Source organism: Etheostoma spectabile, chromosome 16 (assembly GCF_008692095.1).
Source record: "Etheostoma spectabile isolate EspeVRDwgs_2016 chromosome 16, UIUC_Espe_1.0, whole genome shotgun sequence".
Lineage (NCBI taxonomy): Eukaryota > Metazoa > Chordata > Actinopteri > Perciformes > Percidae > Etheostoma > Etheostoma spectabile.
Window position 1 is genome coordinate 7,458,223 of NC_045748.1, and position 20,296 is coordinate 7,478,518.

At 41.1% G+C, this 20,296-nt stretch overlaps 1 protein-coding gene across 1 annotated transcript in view; it reads right to left on the reverse strand.

Annotated features, from left to right (window-relative positions):
* The window catches only part of LOC116704397 (transmembrane protein 132D), a 33,795-nt gene extending 19,143 nt beyond the window's left edge, over positions 1 to 14,652 (reverse strand). Inside the window, exons 1-4 of the mRNA XM_032539834.1 lie at positions 14,172 to 14,652; positions 9,770 to 10,667; positions 3,847 to 3,993; positions 785 to 956 (exon numbers count right to left, since the gene is read on the reverse strand). Coding sequence (XP_032395725.1) covers positions 785 to 956; positions 3,847 to 3,993; positions 9,770 to 10,667; positions 14,172 to 14,241 — 1,287 coding nt within the window. The 5' untranslated portion in view covers positions 14,242 to 14,652. The remainder of the gene's footprint in view (positions 1 to 784; positions 957 to 3,846; positions 3,994 to 9,769; positions 10,668 to 14,171) is intronic.
* Positions 14,653 to 20,296: the final 5,644 nt, after the last annotated feature.

Here is a 20,296-nt window from a genome sequence, read left to right on the forward strand (position 1 = left end):
TAGAGGTATCGGAGTACACATAGCAACAGGGGATCAGTCAAAGCATAAAAATAGTATGAATGCATCAGGTAATACTGTGATCACACTGTGTGTCTTTCGCAAACAGGCAGAGGTGGTCGGAAACTTATCAAACTCAGCAATACATAATTTAACACGGAGGAAAAACTACAACTAAAGCAATACTTTCAGACCAGAAACTATTTGTGTTAGTTAAATGCCAAAACAAATCATTTTCTAAAGACTTTTGCTCTATTCTGAATGCCATGACAGGCAGAACAGATCACATAAAAAGGATAACATGGATGGAACTGATGAAGATTGAACATGTGTGCAAGTACAACCAACAGGTGTAGCACATTTCTTTACAAACAGTAGTGCACTATTAACCTTTTCTTCCAAGTGAAATTACAAAAAAAAACTACATATTTATCATGTACATGCCAGATAATTTCAACTTTTGATATGTAAAGGGGATCATCGGGATGTTGTGTGTGTGAGTGGATGAAACTGTGTTTTATCGAGACAAGGAACCAACCAATTTTATTAAAGGTGAGTGAGGTAGTGGGACACCCTTTCGTGCCCCGCAGTGATGTTCCACCTGTGACAAAGTCAAGTAACCTGCTGTGAGGCTTGGCTACAGTAAACAGATCCTCCCTTTCCAATGTGTACTTTATAGTGCCCCCTCCTTCCTCAAACATCAGGATCAATAAGACTACAATAGATGGATATGTAGGAAGCAGAAAGATGTTGATAGTACAGAAATGAACACAGCCATTGTCCTCACCATGACCAGAGGTGCCAGCCCCACATAGTCTCTCTGAGTTGTGTAGATCCGCATTATGCCCACATCCTTGATGTTCCCTGGCAACTCCAGACGCCAGGAGATCGTCTGAACCTCGGCCTGCTCTGAAACATCTTTTGGCACAAAGTCCAGTTGCAAAACTTCCAGAAGACCCCTGTTTTGTAGAAAATTTTAAAATACAATAGACATGGTAAAACAGGGTAACAGTAGCACAAATAATAATGTATATAGCAAAATCACAAATATGCTGTACAAATTACAAGAAAAAAAACATAAGAAAACTTAACAAAATGGAAGAGGAGGGTAATATTGGTGAGTGTTGGCACAATATCTAAAGTTAAATTAGTGTCATGAAGGGGATTATTTTGTTCAGTCTACTGTTAAATTACTAGAAGTGATGCAGTTAAATTGTCAATTGTTTAGAAATTCAATAGAAAGCTGCGGAATATTTGTTATCAAACCTCGGGAAGCTGTCATATTTGACTTTTTGTATAAAAAAAAATTAAAAATAAGCAAGAGACAGATGAGCCGTGTACTTGTGTTCAACGGGGGGATACATGTAAATATTTGTAAGGTAACACTGCCTATGAAAATGAAAAATATTTACGGATATTACTCTAAATTTGTGAAAAAGCAAACTGTTTTGAGTTCAAACCAAAAGTGCGGGCAATACACAAGAGTTCTCATTCCATCAGCAGATGGATGAATAAGGTGTGTGGAAGGAAGATTAAGTGAGCTGGCAGATGCTTGAGCCAGGTATTCTGGTCAAAGGATTGTCAAAGTAAAGGCATGTGATGTTATTTGATACTGCAGAGAGAGTGTATGCATACCTGCCAGTAGAAACAGATCAAAGGGAAAACAGAACAAAATGGGAATGTAGCTTTGGCACTTTGAAGTGGAGCAAAACTTTGCATGGAGCAAAACAATGAACCTCTGCAGTAGATTGCTAAAACTCCCATTCAAAACCGTCACAAACATGAAAAACAGCAACCAAGACAGACATGAACATATACCAAACATATAGAAATATTCCCGCTCTGTCAAAAGCAACTCAAGGACTGAGTTTTCTTTTTGCAGTGTGGATCGATAAGCCGTTAAACTGTCTGGTTAAAGATTTAAAAGGACTGACCGCTGATATTTTAAAATCTAAAAAAGTATTTCACACCACAGCTGACGGTCCAGGCAGCACGCTCACAATTCAGGCTGAGTTGAATTAGGCTTTCCCATGTTTCCCCATCTCTGAGAGGGAGATTCTCCTGCTGCTCACCGAGGCTCAGTGATACTAACTTCTAGCTCCAGAAAGACAAACTTCTGCAGAGTCATTTCACTGACAAACTCACAAATAGACCTGACAAGTAAGAAATGGAGAACAGGAAGCAGAACAGAGATAAAAACAAGTCTTTGGCACACTGTACAGAATGAGTTATGTTATCAAACCTTGCAGTTAAAAAGAAGAAGTTCAACATTTTGGGAAATGTGCTTATTCCCTTCCTGTGTTTGTCCCCTAGTGTTAAGCTACCGCCAACAGCTTTCTAACTTAGCTTAGCATTAAAGACTGGAAACAGTGGGAAAACACTAGCCTGGCAATGTAAAACTACTAACAGTCGGTTGCAGATTTTGTTGTTTTAACCACCTCCATACAGTGTCATTGATCCTGGGATGGACTCCATATGTCAAATGTCCATTTAGACTAAATAGAAAAGCTGAATTTTGTTGCGATACTGTGTGGAATTATAGTGGACAAAAGTGAATGTCTAATCTGTCTAGTCTTTGTACCTCAACATCAAGAAGTCGTGTCTGGGGCAAAATTCACTTTTTACACATTAAGTCCAATTAAAATGTCTACTTAATTTCTTGTCTTCTTGTATTTTCTTAACTGAAATGGGCTCAGGTATATTTTAAAGGGATTGAAATGAGGAACACAGAGAAACACAGAAGGGGTTAATGCCCCTATTTCCTGGAAATTCATCTATGAGGGGGGCCTTTACCCCCTGGACATATCATCACTTCAAAGCACAGTGGTGGTAACGTGTGTGTGTGTGTGTGTGTGTGTGTGTGTGTGTGTGTGTGTGTGTGTGTGTGTGTGTGTGTGTGTGTTTCCTGGCAGGAGCTCAGCTCATGGGGCACAACTTGGAATATCTCTCCTTCCTAATCTCCCCTTCTGAACGTGCAAGCGGTTAAGCCTGGATAACGTAGCCGTGATTATGGATGATTACAGATAAGTGGGTCGGGCGGCCGGCGGATGGTGTGTGTCTGTGTGGGCGGGAGGTTGCTGGGCAGAGGTGGCCGCTGGTGTGTGCCACAACCAGCATCAGGCAAAACTCTCGTAGTCAACTGGTGTGTATCAGGTACATAAGGCATTGAAATTAATATTCACTTACTATTTTTAAGTCAACGAGAAGAAGCCCTTCAACAGCCCTTGGATTTGTTTACTACTGCCATTTAAATTTCTCATTTACCATTTATGTTAGTCACATCAAACCAGTGATCCTATAGTGGAAATGATAATTAATGGGTTTACGAATTTGGTGTTTAAGATAAACAAAGTTTCTGATTAACCAAGACATTCTCAAATAAAACTGAGGCTATAGATTGAGACATAATATATTTTAGATTCCATAGTTTTATGAACATAGAGAGGAAAAAGCGACGGTAAAAAATATTGGGAATACATAGTAAATATGATTTATTTAAAACCAATTCCCCTTAATTTCCTTTTTTTTGAACTACGGCACATACCGGTAATTGGGTCAGCAGATTTTTGGAGAAACACACGTACTCTCTTACCTCAACTGATAAAAGCATGTCTACTATATGAAAACTGATCCCATGACACATTCTTTTACACAAACAAAAACAAACCGAAAAAGGCCATAAATTGTTAACTTTCCTGTAAAATGTAACACTGAAGATCACTGATCTATTTTCTCTCAGGGAGCAGCAGGGTTATGAAATCTCAGAAAATGAAGAGAATAAGAGACAGTATGAAGAAACAAAAAATAATGATTTTTTCTTTTTATGTGTGGATAAAGTACATGACTTACCTCTTTGTGGTGACAGCAACCTTCTTCTTGCAGACAACGGAGACGGTGTTGGGAGTTGCTCCTCTGCCAGGCTCCACCATGATGTCCCAAAGCGCTGAGTCACTGGGCCGCGCCCCGCTGAATGACAGGCCCGTTTTCACTGTTGCCCTGCAGAATAAATACATAAGTAAATACATAATCCAGTTAGTCCAAAGTGTGAATTTTACTAACAACTTGGAAGACATCTCCTAAACTAACTCAAGTCATAGGTTAACCCTTGTGTTGTCCTCCCAGGTTAAAAAAACGGATCAAAATTTGACATTTTCGTCCCTTTTTCAGACTTTTTTTTAGTTTTCACTAACACCACTTTAGTACCACTAGTTTTACACAACTTTTTGGAATTCATGGTCAATAACCCTCAATTATATAGAATTATACATAATATTTGAGTTAAAAAAGCAGAAATTATGAATTATTTTGACCAATGGTTAAGATCAGAGGAACGAACAGATGAGTTTAGTCAGGAATGAAACTGATCAATTGTATTTGCAAAGTGTTAAGTGGAATCCAATCCATTTTTTGTGGTATTTTGGTTAAAAAGAATCCCAAATTTCCGATATAGACAATTTTTTAAAGGGGTCAAATTTGACCTGAAGACAACAGGAGGGTTAAAGTAAAAGACTAAATCTTCTTGTTCTGTACTTTGTTTCTGTGTAGCGTTTCTGACTCTTATTACCAACAAAGGTTTCACTACCTCTACTGGACATGGTGCAAGGCTGTATACTGTATGGCCATTTGTGTCTTCTGAATCTACAGCAAAACTGTAACAAAGCTTTTGTAAATCATGGTAACATCTGTGTATCTTTGTATGTTTGTTTTATATGTGTTAGTTTTGTGTGTTTAGTCGTTTCTGTGCCGACGAGGTGAGTCACCGACAGACTGATGTGTCGCAGGCTGCCGTCAGACTGAGAAGTAGCAAGGGTATTTATTCCCGTTTGCCTTGGGGGACAACTGGGAATCAGTTAATCAGATGTCTGATTCAGACACACGCATCACTCTGCTCGGAGAGATAGAACGCTTATTATGAATAATGTGAATGCAGCAGACAGTCCTGGAGGTCCAACAATAACCGAGCCTTTGTCTTCATAAAGCAGATGTCTTTCTGCTAAATCGTTGCGTTAAATGTCAGACAGGGGTCACAGAGCAATTATCTAAGTCATAGGTTGAAAAGTGATACGAGGGACAGCAAACACTTCTGATCCATGTTTAAAATGCAATGATTCACTAATCTGCACTCACGCAGACACCTAGCTACGGGTTGGGAGCCTCACGTGTTTCCAAAACAGGCCAATTTCCTCATGGCAGGGATTCAACGAGGTGCTAGAAAACCATCCAGTGGGAATTCAGATCATGCTCACTCGAGAGCATCACTCAGCTCCCGCGGTTTTATCAGCAGGATATACACACTGAGAATAATTTGAAAAGCCTCAACCTCAATAAGGTGTTGCATTAGGTTTGTAATGTGACTGCTGTTGGATTAAAGCCGCCAAAACTATACTGAGATGTGTGACATCCACGTGGGTAGACTGCAGCCGGGAGAGTATGTTCATTGACGGAACAAAATGAAAGCTAAAGTAAACACACTCACAATACCATTAAACCTCCGTCATTTGTCCCATCTGTTGATCCCAGTAAAAGGACAAGTCTACACTTTCATTATGTCCACCATGAATTCTACTCCCGCCGTCAACATGTTGAGCCACAAACAGGATTTATTAGAAGTGTCAGTTTTCTACTTTCTAGCAGCGCCCTTCTACCACATCCACTTCCTGACCTGAAAATGATATATTTCATAAACACAACGCCCAAAAATGAAGTCTTGAAATGCCGATAATAGCCTATACTCATACAATTATTTTAACACTTTTTTTTTTTTTAATATACATATTCGCTGTCCAGTAATGGTTTAGAGTGGCAACCTGTAATTTTCCAGCAATCTGTCTTTTTATTTCACATTCAATAGCCCGTAGTTTTTCATTTCAGCAACAAAACAGTATTCAAATAAAAACTGACAGACAGAAAGAATGGGCGTCAGTATTCATGCCCTCGTTTTCAGCACACACACTTACAAATACTGATTAGTAATCAAACCACAACCAGACACATCAATAACCATTGAGACAGGGTCAAGGTCAGAGCATTGACAGACACAGCACAAAAAAGCACACACACACACACATACACACACACACACACACACACACACACACACACACACACACACACACACACACAATCTGTGAGGCAAGTTGACAATTCAAAAAAGTTTGGAAAGGGACATTATTGTGCAGAAGCTCATTCTCTACATTACATTTTCATTTACAATTTGAACAAATATTTAAAATATAATACACACAAATCAAAAGAATTCTGATTTCTTCTTTAAAAAAGGGGTGATGATTTGTTAATTAAAATGTGTTTCAATTAAGGACAACTGTGACGCACAATGAATATATTCCCGACGTTTAAAATGCATTTTTTGCATCCACTGACTCATTTCCTTGCTTCTTGTCCAGCTCAGAGTCACAGTGACAACAGCACCTGGCGACCATCCTCCCCAGGGGTACCAACTACTTCAACTGGCTCCTGTAGAGTGTGGCGGAGCAGTAACTCAGTGCCAGAATTGTCCTGGATCACTGAGCTTCTCGACAACAAGCAGACGCGAGCCTCCCTGTAGTGAAACCTCATTTCGGCCACTTGTGTCCTCACTCTTTGTCTTTGTCAGTCACTACCCAGAGTTCATGACCACGGATGGATATCGACTGGTAAAGTGAACAACTCTCCACTGCTGTTTTTTGCCAAACTCAGTCAATCTCTCTCTCTCTCTCTCTGCTACGCTGTATATTTCACTTTTTGATGTTGAACTGTCACCTTTTCTGTTCTTTTTTACCTAAATGCGAGCCAACAAAATGTTTGACTTTCAATCTGAAGAAATGGTCGTAATTCCATGTGATGACATTTTTTAAAAATAGAATATTACAAGCTGCCTGTGTGCTTAACAGATGCGTATGATGGCCTTGCAACACACACACACACACACACACACACACACACACACACACATGCGCGCGGTTAATCCTGGCAGTCAGTCCAGATCATCTCTACCCTAAAGGGTTACCCTCTTGATTCATTTTCAATCAGTGCCGAAGATTATCTGGCCTAACCCTGCTGGAGTGGACTCAATCTTGGGCCAAAGAGTGAAGTAGAGCAAGGATTTCTCCCAGGAGGAATAAATCACTTTGCCAAGCTCCTCACAGCTAGCCTTCCCTTGGATTTAACCGCTGGACTCAGTCCCCTCCTCTTGTCCAATCTCATTCTGGATGTTGCACTAGGTCAGAAATACACAGACTGAAATCACTGACCTGACTGGAGGAACTCAATCGGTATAGTCAGTGAGTCAGAGTTTCACGGATTTCAGGTGGAGAGGCTGTAAATCCTTCCAAATAGTCAAAACAACAGCAGATGTTAAGGGTCAGCGTCTCTCTACCAAATCTTATTCAAGTAATTTCAACAATGCCAGCAGAGCTTCATTCAGGTCAATGGGTCTGTGTGTGCACACTGTGCAGGCCTGTTTGTGTCCGTGGATGGTAAGTCTGATATTTGACAATGGATTGACTGACACACAATCACAGGTTTAACCATGTGCCCTATGGATTAATACACGTCTGAACATTTCTCTCTTTTTGCCTGCATCCCACTGCAGATTACAGCAGGGTTGGGATGTTGTTTGCAGGTTAGAGAATAGTGGGTCTTGCGTTTCAGACAAAACCATTAAGATGAGTTAAGAATGAAAACGCAAACCTCACTGCGATGGCTCTACACTTTACTGATCTGAAGCGATGTGATAAAAACTATTTTACTCCACTCACATCACTGAGTGGGGTAAAATTGGAGGCAAGTAGAAACTTTGAAACAGATTGAGCTGTGGGTGTCGGTGCGACAGCGCTGCTTTTATATTAACTTCACTTTTACCCACAGGAGTGAGGGAGATGTTAGTTATTTGTTCTCCTGCTCCATTAAATAGATGCATTATTTATGAAGTCAAATACCCAGAGAACCTTGTTGAAATGTTAGTGGGATGTTGAGATATGGAAACCGGTGAATAATTTGCCAATTATTTCCCTGTTTATGGAAGCGTGCTCTCCATAACTCCCCCACTAACTGAGAAGTTGAAGTAGACAGGATATAACATGTTTGTAATTTATGAAGCCGGTGTAACTGGCAGACAACACAAGTCATGTCGGTGCTCAAGCAATTTATTGAACGGCCTTGATGACGAGCCCTATCAGTATTCAAGTGCCTTAAGTAACCATTTAAATGCATGGCGTTTATCCTTCATGAAGATGCTCAAATATACTGTCCATCATTGGGATTTAACTTTAACTCTTTTTCTGCTTCATTTGTTTTAGTGACAATTAGATTTTATGTGACTCCTGAACTCTTGGCTTCTGCACACTCAGCAACATAGTTGAATCATTAATACGTTATCTGGGAATTATTCATTTTAAAGCTTTATTTAATTATGTAGGGCAAACATATATTGTTGGCACAACACTGTGTAATGTGGTTATCCTGGTTCAGTGAAATATTAGTTTATTCTCTACCAAAAGAAGCGGGCACAGGCTATAGCACTGACATCTGTGGATAACAGACTATCTACCTAGCTATCCAAATCTGACGTCTTTACCACAAAGCATACAAAACAAACAGCAGAATGTATAAAAAATGTACATGTAAAATGGGTCTAACCTCTACAGAATAAATCACAAATGTTGTCCATAACATTTAGTATGTCAATGAATCAGAACTGTAGACATGAGAGGGGAGACCTAAGTCAGAAAAATGAGAACCAGAGCTTACCTAGACTGCTGTGCGACTTGATTAAAAGATTTTTACTTGATTAAAAATTGTAAGCAAAAGCCTTGTTTATGCACATACTGTACATTGAATCTTTAATGTTAAGGCCTCTACCTTGAAATTACTTGCTATCAGTTCTGTAAAAAAAGCCTGATAAACACAAATTTGATTGAAACATTTTTCAATACCACGTTTAAGCGTAAGCATACAGAGACCTAAAAGACATCTTTACTTGCAATCTGTTTAATATTACGTAACTCATAACTAAAGATCCGACAGGGACTTGCATGAAAATACTTCAAATACAGTTGTGCAATGTGCCTACAGTACATTATCAGAGGCCAATGGGAAACATCTAGCCTGTCATAAACCAGTTGTTTTATGGTTTTAAGTGGGGGACTGTGTCTTGGTCTTGAATCTTGTCCGAAGTCTCTGCTCAAGGCCGAGAAAATTAGTCTGACAAATAACGCTCTGTAAATCCACAACTGCTTGTCTAACATGGCAAGAAAGGTCACAAGGTCAAACAGTTCCTTTAACCCTGGTGTTGAAAATAAAAATGAACACTTTTTTTTACATCTTTGACATTTTTGTCTCTTTTCAACGTTTTTTTTCAATGTTTTTATAGCATTGCTTGACGTAAACAACTTATTAACACCATTTTTGGAATTTCTGCTCACTAAACCTCATGTGGCCAAAGAAATTCTATCTAACTTTTGAGTTAAGAAAAGCAGAAAGCATGAATTATTTTGACTTTAAGATCAGAGGATGTTGATGGATAATCACACACTGTCAAAGTTGAGTAATAATGCTATAAAATTGAATAAAACACCCAAAGGCCAATGATAGCAGTAAACTGATCCTTAATTTGTCTTGGGAAGTTTCATGGATGGTTGAAAGAAATCCAAATCTCTGCAACAGAAACTTTAAAAATGGGTCAAATCTGACCCGAAGACAACATGGGGGTTAAGTGCAGATAAAGAAAAAGATGAAAGTGACAGCTGATAAAGAAAAAGTGAACATATCTCACCTGAGAGTGAAATTTTCCAGGGTAGATGTGCTCGCCAGGAAGACGTAGAAAGTGGCAACATCTGTGGCCTTCAGGGGCTTGGAAGAGGTCTGGATTACCACGGCGCCTCCCAGCCTCAGTCGAAAAAAGGTGGGGTTCCCTGGTGGGGTTTTGAGCAGATTGACACTTCCTATCCGCCTCATCGGGGTCCCTGATCCCCCAGAGTCTCTTCCTCTTCCCACTCCTACACGTTGCAGGCTATCCTGCGGGGTACACTGGCCTGTCGGATTCCTCTGACTCTGAAAGTAAACCTCTACAAGATTCCCCTGAAGCCCTTTGATCCCTTCGGTTCTTCCTGCTTCCCTGCTAGAACTGCTCGATCGGCTGCCTGAGCTGAACCAGGCAGGTTCGGGCTTCAGCTGTGCCACACAGAATCCACCTGGAGACACCAGACATGCCCCACGAACTTCCCTCGTCTCCCAGAAAGCGTACGCTGTCACACAGTGGGCTCCATCCTCAGCCTTGGCCGTATCTTCTCCAGACCTCATCCTTTCTTGCCCAACAGTGATGTCACCTTCTGTGGGCATGTAGAAGAGAATCTTGACAACAGGGGATGAGGAACGAACCTGGCGGACCAAAATGACTGGCAGGATCCTGCGCCCACTGAGGAGCAGGTCTGGAGGAATCGGGGCATCCACAGTCAGGCGGCCGTATGAAGCGTTGACAGCTGGCTGGAGGAGCCCAGCGCCTTTACCAGTGATGAGAAAAGTCTGAGACTTCAGGTTGGAGTTCCCTGATGGCTCTGGGCTGTCCTGCCTCAGGAACACATGATCCACATTGAGGACCTGAAAGTTGACAGTGGGATAAACTGGGGTGGAGGATGTCCCAGTTTCCACAGAAACCTTCTGACTTTCAGCAACTGGGAGGGGAGAATTTACAAAAAGGGATTAGTGCAAAAACTACTTTCCCGCTTTTTAAACTCAACTCATTTCAGTATTTAGTTTCAGTCTGCTAATAAGATTCGCAGTAGCCACTTACAAAACCAGTTACTTTAATTGAGAGCATTTGATGAGGATAGCAGGAAGGCGAAGGGTTGACAAAAGGATCACAGCTTGAGAAACAGGCAAAAGGGTCGAGGACAAGAATGAGTTGGGTGCTACAGGGATCGAGAAAAATTGGTGAGGGCAGGTAGGTCATCTCGAAGAGCCAAGGGAGGTGAGACCCCGGTCAAAGGCAATGGCTTATTGATTCCTGCACTGAAAGAAAAGGAGAGCAAAGGACAACACACAAGGTGTTTGTAGCAAAGAAATGTTAGAATTGAGACAAACAGGAGAGATGGGTTTGGCAAGAAAAGGATTGGCATTTGATGAGTCCTGGTCTGGTCCAAAAACCGGGCTAGGAAACGGATTGATCTGCACTTTTGAGAGTGAAATGTACGTGAAAATAATACTAAAAGTAATTACTGCAACATTAAGATCATTAAGTTTTGGGACCATCATAACCGCTGTGTGACAAAGAACATAAAGGGATGTTTTTAACAGTTTTTTGCTCAGCATTTTTTCCCTCACACTGCCTTTAAAGCGACCGCAAACCCTGGCTATCCTGTCTCTGAAAGACCATTAACATCATAAGCAAACCACGACGTTCCTCTAAAGCGATTACCTTCTATGAAGTGCTGATCTAACGGTCAACTGATGGTGCTCAATGTAGTTGGATTGATTGGAAAAGACCATGCCATGTCACTTCTGTTGCATGCAATGTTACCAGATGGTAACAATTATAGTAAATCCACAGGTTGCATATAAAATGCTCAGCCAAATGACACCCTACTCTTAAATGGCTTGATTTCAGGGAATAAACACATTAAATTTGGCATTGTAGTTATCATTTCTAGCAATAAAACACAGGCATTCTGCATGTATATCTTTAGGTGCTATTTTGTGCACCAAAGTTATACATGTCAACATAAACTATTTTTTTCTGCTCTCCACGTACTACTTTAATGCGATGCAAAAAGGGGAATGGCAAATGCAGTGTCTGAGTGGTAAAAAGCCTTGCTTGTAACTTCCATGTGGTGGCTGTTTGTCCCAACAGGATGCTGTGTGTGACAGCTCCCACCTCCTCCTGCCAAAGACACTCTGTTATTTGCCGTCCTCTGTGCTGAAGTACTTCACAAAAATAACTTATCTGCAAAGCGGAATCTCCTTATCCATGCAATATATAATTATCTTCCTGATTTTCTAACCATACATGAATACATCTAAATATAAATCAATTTTCTGTCTGAAGGCAAAAGAACATCTGTGGGGGGAAAAAAAAATACCGTCAGACTTACAGGTCAGAGTTTATATTAAAGATGTTGTAAAAAGAAAAGCACACAGGAAACTGTCTTGTAGATTCCAGAAATCAGACAGATGCCTCAGAGTGTTTCACATGAAAAGGTCAAAGTAGATATTGGCTGGTACATGTTGCATTTGCATAATAGCAGCACAACTAAGACAAACCAAAAGTGAAAATGCAACATGCTGTAAAGACGATCCAATCTGTCCATCTGCGGCTGTCCAAAAATGTAATTGTCTAAATTTTTTAAATTAACTGACATTTTATGGGACTCTTTATCACCTCCACTAAGGAGATGACATTTATCAATAAACAGACCTTTTTTTTTAATAGGCCCCAGGCCAAGGAACAACTAATTAAATTTTGGTGTTGATCCAGATCTTCTTTTAGACCATTATTGGCTTTTATCCATTAAGGAATTAGTAGTTAAACCATCCTAATCAAGGGATGTGACTCCAAATCCTTGCAAGTTTTACAGGATAACTACATGAAGTTTTTATAAATGCTGAATTTGGATTGAAGTTAAAGAAGTATTCTTTGGCAGAGGTTTGTGCTCTGTAGTTTATTTTATTGTCAGTATTCAACTCCAACAAGCAAGCAAGAGAGATCTGTATACTTTGGACATCTGTTGAAGACTCGACATGCTTCTACTCCACATCTGTGATAGACCGGCCGATACTGTCTCGCGTATGTGAATCCATCTTGTTAAAAATATATCCTCGTCATACTAACTGGCCCATGTGCCATATCAAGTTGCAGGTGTACACTGCAGGTCAAAGCAGTTAATGGAATGGAGAAAACACAGGAAAATAATCCTCAGTCTGGTTTCAAACAAGTCTGTAACGTGTGTGACCATAAAGTGACTGGGGAACTTAGGATCTATAGTAGTTTTTACTTAGATGATTATTAGAAGTAATGATCACACACTCAATGCTCACACACTTGAGTAATAAATGTTCTGTGAAACAAACATTAAAAATAAAAGTGTAGATAGATTTGTGTGTAAAACATTAATGTGATAACATCACAGTAGTTTTAGTTGCAGCCTCTGATCTGAGGCTCTTTTAATTAGTCCACTGCTGATATACACAGTTGTACATCAGTGAATGTTATTTATTGATCAGATATTAATTTGATGAGTGCTGGCTGAATCCCAGTATTTTGACATGTGACATTAGAGGAACTATTTGAAATATTTAAATTACTTTAGTAAGTGTTAGTTCAATCTCTGGACTGGACTGAAAGATAAGGAAGCCATGCATATTCATGAATCCCAATGCAGAGGAGATATCAAAGGCTGAACTCTATCACTTAGAAATACATTAACAGCACAGCTGCACTGCTGAGTCCTGCACGAGCAAAAAAACACAGCAGCTCCACATATATGTATGATGATGAAAAATGCACACGCAGATATCGTGCAGATATAAACCTAAGCAATCTCCCAAAGCAGTCTTTTGCATGATATCGGTATCACTGGGAGACAGGCGGCTTACTGTGACTTCATAGCTGCCAATGCAGGTTATCTTTAAACAACCAGAGAAACAGCTGTGCAACCACGGCTTCAGGCCTCTATAATCCCACAGATGAGGCGACTGGATGCACACTGGAGAGCATGCTGTCACTTTCATTTAGGACAATGAAGTGGACAGAGAGCATGGGCAGTAAAGTAAGCACAAAAACTAAAAAACAGGAAAACACAACACTGCAATCTTATAAAGCAGGTCACCTGAACACATCATTGCAACCAAACCTCCTTCTCATATACCTCCTCCTCCTTGTAGATTACAAAGGGAACAGCTGCATATTGTCCTATTCTGTGCATATGTGAGATTACACCAGAAGTTAAATAAGGGAGGCAATGAAGCAAATCTTGTTAATGCAATGTGTGTGAATTTAGATCATCAAAGCAAGAACAAATACTCATTTCATCTTAATGAATGGAGCCTTCAGGCAGCTTACAACTCATTTCTTTTCATACATGTGAGGGCGTTCCTGTGGGTCTGCTCAAACATACACACATGACCAATAGAATTATGAATATAATCAGAAAGAGTTCATTAAAATCTGTCATAAACCTCACCTTTAGCAGCTGTGAGAACAGCCACTGCGACGACTGGGAACAGTGAACACAGGGGAAGGCTGAGCATCATTTCAGCAAAGTTTCAGCAGGTTCTGCTGCGCTGCGCCCTCCGGTGCGCACCTAAAGGTGAGCTTTGGTGACTGGTTGGCAGTCGGTTGAAAGAAAGCAGGTGGAAGCAAATCACTACATTGTCTGATGTCCGGTTAAGTCACCTCCTCTGACTGTGGAGGATCAAGTGAAAAAAAGAATGTTGTTTTACTTCCTTATCCACATGAAGTTTTGTCTTGTTGCATCTGGAATAGTTCTGAAATGTGTCCTTTAGGTTCATCTGAATGACGAGGGGGGATGTTTTCCTCCGGGAGCACACGACACGAGCTGGCACGGCAGGACAGCAACAGGCACGGCTATTCCCATGATAGAAATCAGTCAACATGTGCAGCCTGTCAGATTAACAGGACCCACGTGGGTAATCGCCGGTAGGGGAAGAGCTGCGAGCAAATTAAATGCACATGAGGTCAAAGGGATCAGTGGTTTCTCCACGAGTTATGTTAATGTTGATTTAACAAATTAGAGCATGTGACTCTGGGCTGAAGGGTGACTTTATAGGCTATGCAGGAACACATCATGATTATTATTATTATTATTACATATCATATTATATATTATTATATTTTATACTCTTTTTATTTACAACACAACTTGATTTAAAGTTCTTCTAAGAAATTCCGAGATGTTCATATTACACTCAGAAGGTCTTTCTACTAATCGCGAGCTTTTGAGAGGTTAAAATAAGTTTAGTGTAGGTTTTGACAGCAGCTGTAAGCTGCATATTCTCAGTCCACAGCATCACATGGGATCATTCTATGTAGGATGGAGCAGATGGATGCAGGCACTTTAGCTAAAGCTTCGTGGTGCCACAGCACACTATACATTTGGCCACATAGTAAGGATCAGCAAACACTCATGCAAATGCCACTTTAGTCCTGTATGAGTTCTGCCGAACTACATAAAGTTGTTTACTGACAATTTGAGACAACCTCACATATGTGTCGGGTTTGAACTTCAAATTAAGTAGCAGTATTTTCTTTCTTTGCTATATCAGGCCTTCAGGCCACATTTGATTTCTTAACACTCTGGTTAATTTTCTTTTTTTTTATATGCATCACTTCATCTGCCTTGACCTAAAATTCCATACGCTCATAATAACGAGGCACACTGAGCATCAGTGCAATTCAAAGCCGGAAGTGAAATAGCCATGGGCCTAGTCTATGTCCTGACGTGTACCTTGCGGGATTGCTCAAGGTGCCCTAGGAACGTCTTTTTCGCCAATGTCCGTTTCCTTCTACTTCCTTTGCGTTGAGATTTTAAATTCCGGTGGATTTATGAGGACTATGGTTAACTGCTCCTCAGATCTCTGCATGGTAAATTGAAACACCTAGCTAGACTATCTGTCCAATCTCAGTTTTCTCTCAAACGACTAAAACCACTTTTGAACACACACGTTCCACCAAAACAAGTTCCCTCCCGAGGCGATTTTGCAGGGCTCCGTGCGGAGCTTAGCACCACCCCTGACAATTGTTGTTGGTTTAAAGAAATGCCAATAAACCAGACTACGTTTTTCTCACATTTCTCCCAGAATGCTGTGTGGACTTGCCAGACCCTCCCACACAGTGCCGTGGAGGATGGTCTGGCAAAGCAAAACTAACATGTGTCCTACAACCAGGGAGACAATAAGACATTTTGTGTCTAAGGAGGGATTGTGCAGTTTAAGGACAGTGACATCCATGCTGGTTCTGCACAGGGACATCAGACTAAGTGCTGACATCAGATTTACAGTAAAGGACACCTTATTGAGTTTGGTTAGACTAGTCAGGGAAATGAGATTCAGCCTTTTCTTCTCCCCTCCCAAACATCCCCCTGAATACATGTTCACTGAAACAAATGTGCGTTACTGGCAGAATATGGCAGCCAACTTAACCCACTGCCTCTATGCCTGTTTTATGGAAAGGCGCCAGTGCCAAGGTTACAACGTTATGCATGGCAAATAAATATTTTCTCTACTGACAGCAGAGGCTGATATGTGCCTCAGAGAGATGTTTAGGGATTTCTAAATGCCGATAACACTAATGGAATCTGTATTACCTCAGGAGAGGAACTTGATTTTATTGTACACATTGCTGTAGTGTTTACAAGGCAGGGTTAGTACTGCATTTTGAAGCCACTAAGCTTTAATTTGAGCAGTTTGTTTGTGGTTTTTGGCTGGATGTGATATCAAAGCTGTCAGTGACAGAGGCCACCGACTATTGAGTCTGGGAATGTCTCCAGACCTCAGTTGTTGTTCCAGACATGCAACCTGCTGCTGGTGCTATTAAAGATGACAGAGAGGTGGTCCGATGCACCATGTGTGACTTGAATACTCGATATTAAGCAGCTGCCAGGTGGCTCAAATGTTTTTGGAGGCCATTTTAAATGTGAGATACTGGTGAAGAAGAACTAAATCACTTTAGATTTGTACATTTTAACAGAAAGCTGTGCTTCATTAAGAAGTTGAAAAATATAGATAGCAGGAGAAATTACTCCAGTGACAACTGGTCAGAGCTAGTGTGGCTATCACCAGACCAAGCCAAGCTCAATAGGTTTGAGATTGCGCATTGGTCCGGGGAGTCTGCTCTGTATTTTCTCTGCACAATAGACGTGACTGACGGGCGTAGTTCAAATGACTCTGGATGCAATTGGATAGTCCTTCAACCAATCAGACCAACAATCCGGGTGACGTAAAAGCAAAAGCGGCATAAACAGGTTGCTGCGCTTCGGTGGCGTTCGTTGCCCATCATGTTGAATGTAAACAAGAAGCTGCTTGGTTGCTTCTCTAATGTCATCATGTTAAACCTGCCGCAAAAACGCGATGAAATTTGGACATAAAGTGGATCTATCTTGGATGTAGCGATTTGGATTTAATGCTCAACGACCCCGAATGATGCTGGAAGTTCCAGGCTGGATAGAAAATCCCCTGTAGAGGCTAGAAAGACCCGGAAGAGACCTCCGCAACCGCTAACTCGTCAGGTTTTAGACGCAACTTTTGGTGAGTCGCTAGCTGTTATGGTTAATAAATGATTAAACTATGAATCAGAGGTGGTGTTTAGGCTCGTGGGCGAGTCTCTCGGTCTCAGAGGGTTAAGCTGCTGTGGCCCATGTGCTTTAAGGTTCAACATGTTGTGTGTTAAAGGATGCTCTTCTGCATCCCTCGGTTTTAAATACTGGTCATTTGAGTTACTGTTCATATCACTTAAATCATCTTTCTTTCCCATCCTGATGCTTGTTTTGAACTTCAACAGATCGTCCTGACCATGTCCACATACAGTATATCTGGAAGTTGACATCCAGGTGATCTGTGACCTGACACTAGGGTCATCATATGATTAGTAGATCTATTCAACTTAACTGACAGTAGTCAAGCTCACTAATGGATATTGAACTACAGCAATGTTCCATCTTAATAATCCTATTGTTTTTTTACTTTCATCAATCCGTCAAACAAGGATTGGATCAACTCATCTCCGCATCATGCTGCTGATGCTGCATCCGATGGGAGTGGGGGGAACATGAACAGAATAATCACAGAAAAGGTGGTTGAAGAATACCCAAGACAATTGAAACTACTTCTGAGTTCTCTAGTCTCATCTCCAGGATGTGCTGGAGTACAGTCTCTTAACATAAAGTTGCCGTTACACCTGTGTAACTAACAAAACTTAGTACTACAGCTTGCCAGGAGGCAGCAAGCCAGCCAGTCTTTTCAACACTCATGGTACTTAAGCTCTAAGGGTACTTCAGCCAAGACGCCCTTCGAGCGTCTCCCATGTCGAGCAGTCTCAGCTGAAGATAAATCACCAAGGCGAGGCTCCTTCTCTTCGCTGACGTCGGCCAACATTCTTTCGCTGAAGATGCATGAATGCTCTTCTCAAAGCACGGGAACCATAAATATCAGTTTTCCATCCCGGCAGGATGCCTCAAATGAGTTACCGGCCAGGTGGTATATCCTCCCGTGGTCAGCCTGCCCTCAGAGCGCAGTGAGGGACAGGTAAGAGGCTTGCCTCAAACCACCCGCTGGGATGTTGGAATGGATGGACACACATGTGAACTACTCAGTTTGATCTAGCTTGATCTTTTTTGTTAAGAAAGTGCTGAAGAAATGTATGTAAATCTTACTGTACACAACCTCAGGTCAAATCACAGCACCATGTTTGCACCAAGCAAAATTAGAATGAGTATGTTTCATATTACGGCGATACATTCACCTGTGCTTGCGTTCAATCATGTTGCCACAAACTGAACCTGGGGACTAGTTGGAGAATGGTGTGATCAATCTGACATGCTTGATGTGTACATTAAGGTTAAAGATAAGAGAATACATACACAATGATAACAAAGTAGGAGAAAAGGAAGGGGAAATAGTGGCCCAAAGGTAAGATGTGCCCTGGAGACCTCAAGCTGATTAATTTGGCCCCGTATGGATTCATAGAAGGATAGTTAAGATATTTAATGAAAGCAGAGAGTTATTATACGCAAGGCAATGGTTGTGCATGCCCCCTTAGCTTCTTTACTATACCCCTACTGAATGGGTCTAGGGAAGTTTTAAAAAGTGTTTCCTAAAGACTTCAAAAGAAATCTCCAACTCGTCTCTTGGTGTATCAAAGTCAAATTAAAATATTTTACCTGCGAGATCCCTGCTGTGATCTTAAGGCAGAAGGGTCAAATGGATGTAGAGCGTTTAACTGGCACTCTGAGGTTTTGTGAAATATTCAGAAGGGCCAGCAGAAGATGGATATCTCCTTGTGCCCCCCTCTGGTGGCGTGGCAGGCAGGACGAAAGCGAGTGATAGAAAGGTTACAACTGGCAAGAATTTTAAAACATCCATTGGCCCTCAGGGTCTCCACAGACTTACAGCTAAATATAGATGTGTTGGATAGCGAGGGGAAAATAAGCGCAAGAGCGAGCGGAAGGAGGAGAGGAGGTGGTGGATAGGGGAGGAAAAGAAAGGAAGGGAGGTGGAGTGAGAGAGGGAGAGTAGATGAGAGGAAGGACAGGGAGAGAGGAGAGTATAGGGCAAATATATTAGAAGCATCATAACAAATATTCATTGATTTACAAATTCAATCTCCTTTCTCTCGCGACTCCCTGAGGGCACAATGGGTGTGTGTAAGTAACCCTCCTCAAAAACTGCAGTATTCTCTCAGTCTTTTAGCTTCTCTCTGGTTTAAATCAACATTCAAATTAGGCAAATGGTAAAAACAAACATAGTATATAAGAAGGAGAAGGAGGCTGAAGAATCTAAGTACTTGTTATGATGTGTCTACGTGCTTGGTGTGACTTTGTTGAACTGTGATCAGCAAATGTTAAATCAGCCAATTGTATATGATGGGACACAGGTTTTGTCCCTTTCTACGTTACATCCCTCGTTGTCGTCACAATCACTGTCTGTCACTACCCAACTGAAAAGCACTGCTGCCCTCCTGAGGATTGTAGTATAACAGCAATAAACAGCGACCTGTCAGGCAGTTATACTGTACACACACCAAGTAAAATGGGGAAAAAAAGAATAGTACGTTATTATTGTCTGTTGTTTTGATGGTTATTTGTTTTTCTGCATTTTTGATTTGAAGCAATAATTCACCCACAACGCTGACTTCAATTCTGCTCGCCTCTCATTTGAATGTTCCCTGCCTTCATGTAAAATTGGGTGACACAGTGAGGCGTGTGTCTGGTTAAATGGAGATATAAAACATGAGGAAAGGGGAGGAAGTAATATAGTTATAAATATATACATACAACCTTTACCTTGCTGTAATGGACTGTAGTGAGTGAAATAATGATGATGGGTGCCCGGATAGCTCAGTTGCGGGTGCCCATATATACAGAGGTTTACTCCTGGGCCCAGGCTCGACTCTGACCCGGGGCCCTTGGCTGCATGTCATTCCCCCCTTTCACTTCTTCAGCTGTCCTGTCATTAGGCCTAAAATGCCCAAAAAATAACAACAATGATGATGATGGAGTAGTTAGATGTGTTATTTCTTATTTCAAACTTCTGAAATGACACAAATTAATCCAGTCCAAGCATCTTTGTTGGA